The sequence below is a fragment of the Coregonus lavaretus genome, assembly GCF_964263955.1.
Source record: "Coregonus lavaretus genome assembly, chromosome: 3".
NCBI classification, from domain to species: Eukaryota; Metazoa; Chordata; class Actinopteri; order Salmoniformes; family Salmonidae; genus Coregonus; species Coregonus lavaretus.
In genome coordinates, this window is record NC_139990.1 from 70,189,474 (window position 1) to 70,203,031 (window position 13,558).

Below are 13,558 nucleotides of genomic sequence, written 5' to 3' on the forward strand. Positions count from 1 at the left end.
GAGAGGAGAGTTGGCCTCTCTCTCTCTCTCTCCCTCTGCTCCCCTCTGGAGTGTGAGAATATGGCGGAGACTTTTCTCTGACTGACTGGTCACCCTAACGGAAGGGACCTCTGGAGCAGTCTCTACCAGACTTCACAGCATCTGACTTTTAGGAAAGCTATGACCTGTCCATACATTTTTGTGCCACGTGTCCTGTTGTCAGTGAATTGTGTCGCGTAAGTAAAATAAGGTTAGTGGAAGTAAGTTACTGACTCACACACACACACACACAATCCTATCCCAGTGACCACCTTGCCACATGGGGGCAGTAGTGCGGAGAGGCTTCACATGGGATGGTCTCAGATGAGCTTCATTTGCCATCAGTGGAAGTGTATCCTGCAGATCCACACAATGTATGTGTGAGAGGTATGATAATAAATGACAGTATAGGAATAAAGACGAGAGCTTACAGGGAAGAGGCCCACCTGGCTATTTGAATAAATCTGCATGGGATGCCAATCATTTAGTTGCTTCAGGATCAGAGGAAAGAGAGAGACAGAGGGAGAGTGTGTGTGTGTGTGGATGTGTTTAACTATACTTGTGGGGACTAGAAGTCCCCACAAGAATAGTAAACTAACAACAATTTGACCAACTATTGTTAAACCCCCTAGAAATAGCATTTTAGTGTTAAGGTTAGAATTAGGGTTAGGGTTAGGAGCTAGGGTTAGTTTTAGGGTTAGGGTTAGGAGCTAGGGCTGGGGTTAAGGTTAGGTTTTCGGGTTAAGGTTAGGGTTAAGGTTAAGATTAGGGTAAGGGTTAGGGGTTAGAGAAAATAGTATTTTGAATGGGACTGACTTGTGTGTCCCCACAAGGTTAGTTGTACAAGACTGTGTGTGTGTGTGTCTGTGTGTGTGTGAATACCAACACAATTGCACTCCTTGTCGTCATGTGTAATTGAGAGCTAAGGAGTGCCTGTTAATTTGCTTGATGTAGAAACCCGATGAGCAGCAATCACAACAAAAATAAATACAACTCTAATTATATCTAACAAATATAGAAAGGCCTCCTGTTTCTTACCTCTCTCTCATCCTCTTTTCACCTCTCTCTCTCTCTCTCTCTCTCTCTCTATCTCTCTCTCTCTCGCTCTCTCTCTCTCTCGCTCTCTCTCATCCTCTTTTCACCTCTCTCTCTCTCTCTCTCTCTCTCTCTCTCTCTCTCTCTCTCGCTCTCTCTCTCTCTATCTGTCTCTCTCTCTCACTCAATTCAATTTCAATTCAAGGGCTTTATTGGCATACGAAATATATTTTAACATTGCCAAAGCAATTGAAGTAGATAGTAAACAAAAGTGAAATAAACAATAAAAATTAACAGTAAACATTACACTCAGAAGTTCCAAAAGAATAAAGACATTTCAAATGTCAGATTATGTATATATACGGTGTTGTAACAATGTGCAAATAGTTAAAGTACAAATTGTAAAATAAATAAACATAAATATGGGTTGTATTTACAATGATGTTTGTTCTTCACTGGTTGCCCTTTTCTTATGGCAACAGGTCACACATATTGCTGCTGTGATGGCACACTGTGGCATTTCACCCAGTAGATAAGGGCATTTATTAAAATTGGGTTTGTATTCGAATTCTTTGTGGATCTGTGTAATCTGAGGGAAATATGGGTCTCTAATATGGTCATACATTTGGCAGGAGGTTAGGAAGTGCAGCTCAGTTTCCACCTCATTTTGTCGGCAGTGTGCACATAGCCTGTCTTCTCTTGAGAGCCAGGTCTGCCTACGGAGGCCTTTCTCAATAGCAAGGCTATGCTCACTGAGCCTGTACATAGTCAAAGCTTTCTTTAAGTTTGGGTCAGTCACAGTGGTCAGGTATTCTGCCACTGTGTACTCTCTGTTTAGGGCCAAATAGCATTCTAGTTTGCTCAGTTTTTTTGTTAATTCTTTCCAATGTGTCAAGTAATTCTCTTTTTGTTTTCTCATGATTTGGTTGGGTCTAATTGTGTTGTTGTCCTGGAACTCTGTGGGGTCTGTTTGTGTTTGTGAACAGAGCCCCAGGTCCAGCTTGCTTAGGGGACTCTTCTCCAAGTTCTATTAGCGGGTATCGGCCTAATGCATTATTTGGTGTTTTTCGTAGAGGATATTTTTGCAGGATTCTGCATGCAGAGTCTCAATTTGGTGTTTGTCCCATTTTGTGAATTCTTGGTTGGTGAGCGGACCCCAGACCTCACAACCATAAAGGGCAATGGGTTCTATAACTGATTCAAGTATTTTTTGCCAGATCCTAATTGGTATGTCGAATTTTATGTTCCTTTTGATGGCATAGAAGGCCCTTCTTGCCTTGTATCTCAGATTGTTCACAGCTTTGTGGAAGTTACCTGTGGCGCTGATGTTTACATTTACATTTACATTTTAAACATTTAGCAGACACTCTTATCCAGAGTGGCTACATTATTTAATTTTTCATACTGGCCCCCCGTGGGAATTGAACCCACAACCCTGGCGTTGCAAACGCCATGCTCTACCAACTGAGCTACATCCCTGCCGGCCATTCCCTCCCCTACCCTGGACGATGCTGGGCCAATTATGCGCCGCCCCATGGGTCTCCCGGTCGCGGCTGGCTACGACAGAGCCTGGATTCGAACCAGGATCTCTAGTGGCACAGCTAGCACTGCGATGCAGTGTGATATTAGTATGACATTTAGTATGATATGTTACGTTTCGTTTGGTTCATTAATTTGTGGCTGTCCATCACTTATTTCGTATGATATGTTACTAATTACAATCATATTATATGTTACACATTTGCAAAACGTACAATATGTTATGAATTTGCAAAACGTACTAAATGTTACAAATTAGCAAAACGTATGATATGTTACGATCATATCATACAAAACGTATGATATGTTATGTTTAGGCCGAGGTATGTATAGTTTTTTGTGTGCTCTAGGGCAACGGTGTCTAGATGGAATTTGTATTTGTGGTCTTGGCAACTGGACCTTTTTTGGAACAGCATTAGTTTTGTCTTACTGAGATTTACTGTCAGGGCCCAGGTCTGACAGAATCTGTGCAGAAGATCTAGGTGCTGCTGTAGGCCCTCCTTGGTTGGTGACAGAAGCACCAGATCATCAGCAAACAGTAGACATTTGACATCAGATTCTAGTAGGGTGAGGCCGGTTGCTGCAGACTGTTCTAGTGCCCTCGCCAATTCGTTTATATATATGTTGAAGAGGGTGGGGCTTAAACTGCATCCCTGTCTCACCCCACTGCCCTGTGGAAAGAAATGTGTGTTTTTGGCCAATTGTAACCGCACACTTGTTGTTTGTATACATGGATTTTATAATGGTGTATGTTTTTCCCCCAACACCACTTTCCATCCATTTGTATAGCAGACCCTCATTCCAAATTGAGTCAAAAGCTTTTTTGAAATCAACAAAGCATGAGAAGACATTGCCTTTGTTTTGGTTTGTTTGTTTGTCAATTAGGGTGTGCAGGGTGAATACGTGGTCTGTCGTACGTTAATTTGGTAAAAAACCATTTTGATATTTGCTCAGTACATTGTTTTCATTGAGGAAACAAATTAGTCTGCTGTTAATGATAAAGCAGAGGATTTTCCAAAGGTTGCTGTTGACGCATATCCCACGATAGTTATTGGGGTTAAATTTGTCTCCACTTTTGTGGATTGGGGTGATCAGTCCTTGTTTCCAAATATTGGGGAAGATGCCAGAGCTAAGGATGATATTAAAGAGTTTAAGTATAGCCAATTGGAGTTTGTGGTCTGTATATTTTATCATTTCATTGAGGATACCATCAACGCCACAGGCCTTTTTGGGTTGGAGGGTTTGTATTTTGTCCTGTATTTCATTCAATATAATTGGAGAATCCATTGGGTTCTGGTAGTCTTTAATAGTTGATTCTAAGATTTGCTGTTTGGTCTTTGTTATAGGGCCAAAAAGATTGGAGAGGTGGTTTACCCATACATCTCCGTTTTGGATAGATATCTCTTCGTGTTGTTGTTTGTTTAGTGTTTTCCAATTTTCCCAGAAATGGTTAGAGTCTATGGATTCTTCAATTACATTGAGCTGATTTCTGACATGCTGTTCCTTCTTTTTCCGTAGTGTATTTCTGTATCATTTTAGTGATTCACCATAGTAGGCTCAGGTTTTCTGGGTCTCTATGTTTTTGGTTGGATAGGTTTCTCAATTTCTTTCATAGGTTTTTGCATTCTTCATCCAAACATTTGTCATTGTTGTTACTTTTCTTCGGTTTTCTGTTAGAGATTTTTAGATTTGATAGGGAAGCTGAGAGGTCAAATATACTGTTTAGGTTTTCTACTGCCAAGTTTACACCTTCACTTTTACAGTGGAACGTTTTGTCCAGGAAGTTGTCTAAAAGGGATTAAATTTGTTGTTGCCTAATCGTTTTTTGGCAGGTTTCGACATGACTTTCCTTCCATCTATAGCATTTCTTAATATTATTCAGTTCCTTTGGCTTTGATGCCTCATGATTTGAGTATTGCTCTGTTCAAGTAGACTGTGATTTTGCTGTGGTCTGATAGGGGTGTCAGTGGGCTGACTGTGAACGCTCTGAGAGACTCTGGGTTGAGGTCAGTGATAAAGTAGTCTACAGTACTACTGCCAAGAGATGAGCTATAGGTGTACCTACCATAGGTCCCCTCGAAGCCTACCATTGACTATGTACATACCCAGCGTGCGACAGAGCTGCAGGAGTTGTGACCCGTTTTTGTTGGTTATTTTGTCATAGTTGTGTGTAGGGGGCATATGGGGGTGGGAATGCTGTCACATCCAGGTAGATGTTTGTCCCCCTGTGTGCTGAGTGTGTCAGGTTCTTGTCCAATTCTGGCATTTAGGTGGCCACAGACAAGTACATGTCCCTGGGTCTCTCTCTCTCTCTCTCTCTCTCTCTCTCTCTCTCTCTCTCTCTCTCTCTCTCTCTCTCTCTCTCTCTCTCTCTCTCTCTCTACCTATTTCTATATCTCTACCTATTGCTATCTCTCTGTTGCTGTCTCTCATATACCTCTCTGTTCCTAGATTACCTTATCCCTTCAATCTTCCCCCCACCCCCCCACCCCCCACTCTCTCTCTCGCTCTCTCTACCTCCCTCTGTCTCTGGCCTGCTTTGCATGGCTCCTGCCTGTTTAGAGGCGGTAGGCTGTATGCATATGTATGTGGACTAGACTGTGGATCGTGACGGGATCTGACACGCGGAGACAAGATCAAAGAGCTCCATCTGATCTGGTGAAACAGACGCAAAACCTCCTCTCATCCATACAAAACCCCCACTGATCAGTCTACTGCAAGCACCATTCCTCCTCAGCTCAGCCTCAGCCTGACACAGAGATACACACACACACACACACACACACACACACACACAAACACACAGACACACACAGAAAGAGGCCGGCGGAAAAAGAGGCCCATATCGAGGCCTAGCACCCGATAAACAATGGCCCTGTTTAGCTCATAAAACAGGAGTGTTGTGCATAATGTTCACAATAAAATATAGCATCTCTTCACTCATCTTATTTACCTCTCCCCCGGTGGGGGACTGGCTGTTCCATAAATACGAGAGAGAGAGAGGGAATGAGAAACAGACACAGACATATATCTATCGCCAGGTCTTTGGCAAATCACGGCATGAGCAAATGAACGGGAGGATTTTGAATATGCCTGCGAGATTAGGCCAAGGCAATGAAGACGCCATTTTAGAATGTGTGTTTGAGTGCTCGTGGTAAATGCTGTTGAAGCTGCCGTCTCGTAAGACTGAGATGATAGTGTGACGTCACAGACGTTTCTGTGTGCGAGATAGATTCATCCTCTTTGAATGTAGATTGATGTGTAAGGCAATCACGTGTGTGTCCCTCTCTCTCTCTCTTCTCTCTCTCTCTTACTCCCCACTCTCTCTCTTTTGTCCCCACCTCTCTCTGTCCCTCTCGCTCTCTCGCTCTCTCTTACGCCCCCTTTCTCCCCCTTTCTCTCTTTCTACCCCTCCTTCTTTCCCCCCTCTCTCCATAAGGAAAATGTATGAGTTTGAATTATTGATTTTGACACATGTTCCACGGTGCTAGAAGTCATTATTTGTTCAGGTGAGTGTCAACATGGCGTGCTATGAAACAGATACCAGAGGCATTAAACAACGCTATCAGACTTTAAAGACACCCTCCTCCCTAAAATAACACGCTCCTCTCACGAGTCCCGGCACAAGACAAATGCTCCCGAAAATCTGACTTCATTTGTTTATGGCGCGCACATTTTTCATTCTCCAGCAAGGCAAAATTATTATGCCGGCCTAAAGATGAATTTGACCGCGGGGTATTCTATTGTTTTTACTAATGAGTGCTGCTTGTAGCTTAATAAAACAGCTATGAATCTGGGACTGAGCACCCAATTCTAAACTGGAAGCATCTAGGCCTATGTACTGTTGGTCTCTATAGAGAAAAGGTCTTTGTGATCAACCGTGTTTCATGTCATCGCACAAAGACTGGCACGTAGGGTGGAGGAACAGAGGGAAAGAAAGATACAAGGGAGAGATGGTTCGTGAGAAAAGGAAACAGGGTTTTAAGAGATGGCATGAAGAAAGATGAGTAAAAAGAGGAATAACGGAGAAGAGGAGATGGCGGGATAAAGGAATGGTAGGAGGTAAAGTGTGGTCTAGCTGGCCCTGACTAAGTGGTGTGAGACCCCTGTACAGATCAACTCTATTATCCCCAATGGCCCATTGTGTGTGTGTGTGTGTGTGTGTGTGTGTGTGTGTGTGTGCATGCGCTGTGTGCATGCATGTGTGTGTGTGTGTGTGTGTGGACTGTAACATAATTTCTTCAGTCCTCTGGGCCCTGGCGCAAAGCAGAGAATAAATGGTGGAGGTGGCAGTCCCGGACAGAAAAATCAATGCCTGCTTATACAGACATGACACGCCAGGAGCCCCAGCAATCTGTGTGTGTATGCCTGTGTTCTCCTGTGTGTGTGTGTGTGTGTGTGTGTGTGTGTATATGTGTGCATATGTGTGCGTGTGACTGTGTGTGTGTGTTCTCCTGCATCCTCCCTTCCCTACCTTACAGGCTTGGGTTTCTACCTTTTACCTCAGCTTTGGGACTAAATAACTCTCTGTTCTTTTTTCCCTCCCTCCCTCCCTCCCTCCCTCCCTCCCTCCCTCCCTCCCTCCCTCCCTCCCTCCCTCTCTTGTAGGAAGTTTGAGTGTGATCTGTGCGACCGATCGTTCAGTGAGAAGTGGGCTCTGAACAACCACATGAAGCTGCATACGGGAGACAAGCCCCATAAGTGTGCCTGGCCCGCCTGCCACTACGCCTTCCTCACTCTGTCTGCCATGAAAGACCACTACAGGACACACACAGGTGAGATGCAACACGCACACACACACACACACGGATACACACACACACACAGACACGCACACACACATTGTCTACTGTACTGTACACACACACCTCATGTCTCCTAGACACACACACACCTCATATACACACCTGTGATCTGACGCAACCCAATACCGTCAATAACTAACTACTACATGTCACATTATTGTCTAGTGTACACCTCTCATGTTAACTATACACACAAACCAATACCTTCAGTTAATAACTACATGTCCATACACACTTTCAGGATACCTACCTACAGTATACAGTGGGGAAAAAAAGTATTTAGTCAGCCACCAATTGTGCAAGTTCTCCCACTTAAAAAGATGAGAGAGGCCTGTAATTTTCATCATAGGTACATGTCAACTATGACAGACAAATTGAGAAAAAAAAATCCAGAAAATCCCATTGTAGGATTTTTAATGAATTTATTTGCAAATTATGGTGGAAAATAAGCATTTGGTCAACTACAAACAAGCAAGATTTCTGGCTCTCACAGACCTGTAACTTCTTCTTTAAGAGGCTCCTCTGTCCTCCACTCGCTACCTGTATTAATGGCACCTGTTTGAACTTGTTATCAGTATAAAAGACACCTGTCCACAACCTCAAACAGTCACACTCCAAACTTCACAATGGCCAAGACCAAAGAGCTGTCAAAGGACACCAAAAACAAAATTGTAGACCTGCACCAGGCTGGGAAGACTGAATATGCAATAGGTAAGCAGCTTGGTTTGAAGAAATCAACTGTGGGAGCAATTATTAGGAAATGGAAGACATACAAGACCACTGATAATCTCCCTCGATCTGGGGCTCCACGCAAGATCTCACCCCGTGGGGTCAAAATGATCACAAGAACGGTGAGCAAAAATCCCAGAACCACACGGGGGGACCTAGTGAATGACCTGCAGAGAGCTGGGACCAAAGTAACAAAGCCAACCATCAGTAACACACTACGCCGCCAGGGACTCAAATCCTGCAGTGCGAGACGTGTCCCCCTGCTTAAGCCAGTACATGTCCAGGCCCGTCTGAAGTGCATTTGGATGATCCAGAAGAGGATTGGGAGAATGTCATATGGTCAGATGAAACCAAAATATAACTTTTTGGTAAAAACTCAACTCGTCATGTTTGGAGGACAAAGAATGCTGAGTTGCATCCAAAGAACACCATACCTACTGTGAAGCATGGGGTTGGAAACATCATGCTTTGGGGCTGTTTTTCTGCAAAGGGACCAGGACGACTGATCCGTGTAAAGGAAAGAATGAATGGGGCCATGTATTGTGAGATTTTGAGTGAAACCCTCCTTCCATCAGCAAGGGCATTGAAGATGAAACGTGGCTGGGTCTTTCAGCATGACAATGATCCCAAACACACCGCCCGGGCAACGAAGGAGTGGCTTCGTAAGAAGCATTTCAAGGTCCTGGAGTGGCCTAGCCAGTCTCCAGATCTCAACCCCATAGAAAATCTTTGGAGGGAGTTGAAAGTCTGTGTTGCCCAGCGACAGCCCCAAAACATCACTGCTCTAGAGGAGATCTGCATGGAGGAATGGGCCAAAATACCAGCAACAGTGTGTGAAAACCTTGTGAAGACTTACAGAAAACGTTTGACCTGTGTCATTGCCAACAAAGGGTATATAACAAAGTATTGAGAAACTTTTGTTATTGACCAAATACTTATTTTCCACCATCATATGCCAATAAATTCATTAAAAATCCTACAATGTGATTTTCTGGATTTTTTTTTCTCATTTTGTCTGTCATAGTTGACATGTACCTATGATGAAAATTACAGGCCTCTCTCATCTTTTTAAGTGGGAGAACTTGCACAATTGGTGGCTGACTAAATACTTTTTTTCCCCACTGTATATATATATATACTGAGAGTAAGAATCAGTCAGAAATTAACAAAGTGCCTGTTTGGTGTGGCCAGACTGTTTTCCTTAGGTGTCAGTCCGTCAGTCAATCAGTCATATCCTACAGTCTGCTCCTTGACCCCCCTTTTAAGTCAATGACAAAAGCTAGCGGAAGGCAGGCCGGCAGGCAGGGGGCTGGTCTTGGTATGACAGGCTGAGTGAGCGCTAGCAGGAGAACAGTCCATCCGTCATGCGGGCCCCTCTCACAGGGGCTTTGATGTTATTATAAATGTGTTGGAACAGTGATGTAACGGCAAGGCACGGCCGACATAATTATACCTTTTTATTTTCATTTGTTTCCCCGAGAACCGTCGTTCGCCGTCAGGCGGGGCCGACCGTCACTCTGCTCCAAGCACCTAGGTGTCACTTGCTGAGACAGGGAGGGTAGGGGAAGAGAGAGGGGGAGGGAGGGAGGAGGGAGGTAGAGATGGAGAGGGAGAGAGTGAAGGAGAGGCTGAGAGAGAGAGAGCTAGAGAGAGAGAGAGAGAGAGAGAGAGAGAGAGAGAGAGAGAGAGAGAGAGAGAGAGAGAGAGAGAGAGAGAGAGAGAGAGAGAGAGAGAGAGAGGAGAGAGAGAGAGAGAGAGAGAGAGAGAGAGAGAGAGAGAGAGAGAGAGAGAGAGAGAGAGAGAGAGAGAGAGAGAGAGAGAGAGAGAGAGAGAGAGAGCTAGAGAGAGAGAGCTAGAGAGAGAGAGAGAGAGAGACGACTGAGAGTGACTCATGGCCCTGATTAGTGACACCCAAAAAGCTAACTCAATTTACAGCTCCATGATGCAACACTTCTATTAATGGGCAGACGGGGGGTGACAGCAGCAGACATTGCCGTATCATTGCAATCCCATTCCAGCACACTGGCGGGCTGACACACTCTAAAATATGATCGGCGTGTGTGATCTGTTTGAACGTTATAAATGCGCTCCTTCACAAGGGTAAGCTGCAATACTAATAAAATAAGTAGGAAACTAAAAGTTGAACTAATCACTCTCGGTGACATATAGCTGTTAGTAATTGGGGAGATCTCTGTTACGTGTCTGGGGTGGGTTATGTGTGTAGCGGGCAGGATGGGGATAGATCGGTCCACTGGTGGGGGGTGTTGAGGAAAGTAGCGTGTGCCTACGTTTGAGTGTGTGTGTCAGCATAAATACCCAAGATAATGTAGGGCCCAAGATAATATAGCGCAACAATTAAGGTGTTTGAATAGTAGTTAGCTACACTATTATGTATAAAGCTGTTGTGCAAACAGTGTTTGAGAAATGGAATTCTGTCTTTATATAGTGTATGTTCTCAGTCCTATTTTTATGTGTTCGTTGTGACGAGACAATTAAACTCTATAAAACACTTGTGCTGCTACCATTTCTCTGACTGTGACTGTGACATGAGCAGCCCTAGTGAGGGACTTCCTACTTTTCCTCTGTGTGTGAACACCTCCCGCTCCTGGGCCTGCAATCATGTCTCCAAATGGATTCATTGTTCTGGGGCTGATTTGTGTGTTTTCTATGTTAATCACTCTCCTCACACCCCCAATGTCTGAGCTGGGGAGGAAGAGGAGGAGGAGAGGGTGGGGGGGGGGGGGGTTAGGAGGAGGGGAGGTAGCATCAGCCGCCAGGGTCATTTGTAACGGCTGATGAATGAGCGACTCAAATAAATAAATAAATCAAACATGTCCCAACCCGCCCCAGCCTTTTCCCCAGCCCCTCCGCAGAGGGACCGTCAGTGCCGTCGCCGCGACAGGGCCACAATTGATTTCCTCATTGCCTCAGTTTGTCGCTTAATCTGGCGATATGCTGATAAATCTTTGCACTTTGTCAATTAATTTCCCTGAGAAATGAGGCCCAAAATGGCGAGCACATCAATACAGCGAGCGGATTCTGTGTCAAAAATTAAGCTGTAAAATTAATTGCCCTCCCATCCACAACCCTGCTAAAACATAACTAATGAGGGAGGCAATTATAGCTGCATGCAGACTCCTCCGGGGTTATTTAAAACACAGATATAGGTGTCGGGCACACACACACACATATATCAAATCACATTTTATTTGTCACATGCTTCGTAAACAACAGGTGTAGAGTATCAGTATCGAGTCGATGTGCAGGGGTACGAGGTAATATGTGCAGTACATATAACTAGGAATAAAGTGACTAGGCAACAGGATAGGTAATAAACAGTAGCAGCGTATGGGATTCAAAAACGCACACACACACACGTGCAAATAGAGGTGGGATATTTTGACTTCAAAGTACTTTTAATAAGTCTTGCAATAAGTGGATTTATTTTGTTAGGGGTAGAGGGAGTACCAGAAGAATAAGAACAAAGAATAGTATTGCACTGATCAAATGTTCTATGAGCGTACACGAGAGATGAGCTTTAACTGGCCACTGTGAGTGACTGTATGTAATCTGGGGTGCGTTTTGTGTGTGAGTGTGTGTTTGTCTGATCTGTGTTATGTTCTGTGTGAGTCTCCATGAGCGAGTTGCGAGTGTGTGTGTGTGTGTGTGTGTGTGTGTGTGTGTGTGTGTGTGTGTGTGTGTGTGTGTGTGTGTGTGTGTGTGTAGGAGCCCAGTGCTCAGTATCTTTAGCCTGCTGGAGCCCCTGGTGTTGAAAGGGCCCCGTCACTGCCCCGTCCCCCACCAACCCCGTTCTCCCCTCGGCCATCAGAGGGCTCACCGCCATCGAACGGCAGATGAAAAGCACACATGTAATTTATCGCCAGCGTTTCCTCCTCCAGAATAATTGTGGCGACCGCAACTGGGCGCGGGAATCGATGGCTATGGATTTTTCCGTGGTGGGGTCTTGTAGCATGGGGCATAATGAGAGATGGAAGGGCGACGGGTGGAATCAGGGGGTGAGGGGAAAAGGGGAAGAGGGGGCTGTTATTCTGATCGGAACTGAGGAGGAGGCAGATCTAACGCTCCCCTAACAGTCTGCTAACATTCTCCTAATATTCTCTTAACGTTCCCCTAACGTTCCCCTAATGTTGTCCTGAAGGTTTCAATGCCGACAAGGAGAAAGAGAGGAAGAACTGCATTTTTAAAAACCAAAAGATTTTATAATTCCAGAATGAACAAATAGGAATCCTCTAAAGCTAAGGAAAAAGCACCTATTTAAGATTGGTGTTTTTCTCTTCTTAAGTGGCACTGCATTAGAACACTCCTCACAGTCGAGTGGGTTTAAATGGGTGTAATACGGGTAATAGGAGGCTCCTCTCTCTCTGTGGATTCAATGAAAGCTGTTATCCGAAGTGAAAAACACTGCTTTCCCTCTGCATGAAGTTGTCACCTCGATGCATTATCAATGCACAGTGGAAGTTCAAACTCTGGGATTGAGACGAGCAGTTACGTGACAGTGATAGTGTGTGTGTGTGTGTGTGTGTGTGTGTGTGTGTGTGTGTGTGTGTGCTTGCGTGTGCTCTTGTGTGCATGGGTTCGCTCTAGCGTGCATGTGCTGCATGTGTCCGTGTGTGTGTCTGTCTGCGTGCGTGGATGCATGCCTATGTATGTATGTGTGTGTGTGTGCTACTGTACCCACATGAAAAAATACTTTTTTGCGGACATTACTGAAGTATTTACTACTGTGTTTTTTTGCTGATAATACTGCAGTATTTACTATATTATACTACAGAACTATATAGTCAACTGTAGTCTTTTTTTCATGTGGGTAGCTACAGCATGTGCCTTCTGTCCTGGAGGCAGACAGGCCAGAGCTCTGCAGACTAATCAGAGCTCTCCCCTGCTGAGTGGAGCTGGTGTAATTAACAATGGGCAGCAACAGGCTAGCGCTGAGACACAGCACCATACTAAGCCCTTAGATCGCTATATCTACTAAGCTAAAAAATAAGATGTTTTATCACATACACCGGATAGGTGCAGCCATAGTAGTACGGCGCCCCTGGAGCAAATTAAAGGTTCAGTGTCTTGCTCAAGGACACATCTGCAAATTTTTCACCTTGACAGCTCGGGTTTTTGAACCAGCAACTTTTCGGTTACTGGCCCAACGCTCTAACTGCTAGGCTATCTGTCGCCTAACATATGGAATTGTTTTAAGATGGTCATAAAATGTATAATTTAGCCATTTGATTTAGAATTTTAGGATCCCTGTAGGTATAAAAAAAATACAGTGGGGAGAACAAGTATTTGATACACTGCCGATTTTGCAGGTTTTCCTACTTACAAAGCATGTAGAGGTCTGTAATTTTTTATCATAGGTACACTTCAACTGTGAGAGACGGAATCTAAAACAAAAATCCAGAAAATCACATTGT

The 13,558-nt window shown here is 44.4% G+C and overlaps 1 protein-coding gene across 1 annotated transcript in view; it reads left to right on the forward strand.

Annotated features, from left to right (window-relative positions):
* The window catches only part of LOC311118197 (zinc finger protein 407-like), a gene marked incomplete at its 3' end in the record, with an annotated part of 132,749 nt that overhangs the window by 103,587 nt on the left and 15,604 nt on the right, over positions 1-13,558 (forward strand). Inside the window, exon 5 of the mRNA XM_084157601.1 lies at positions 7,201-7,367. Within this exon, the coding sequence (XP_084013727.1) occupies positions 7,201-7,367 (167 nt within the window). The remainder of the gene's footprint in view (positions 1-7,200; positions 7,368-13,558) is intronic.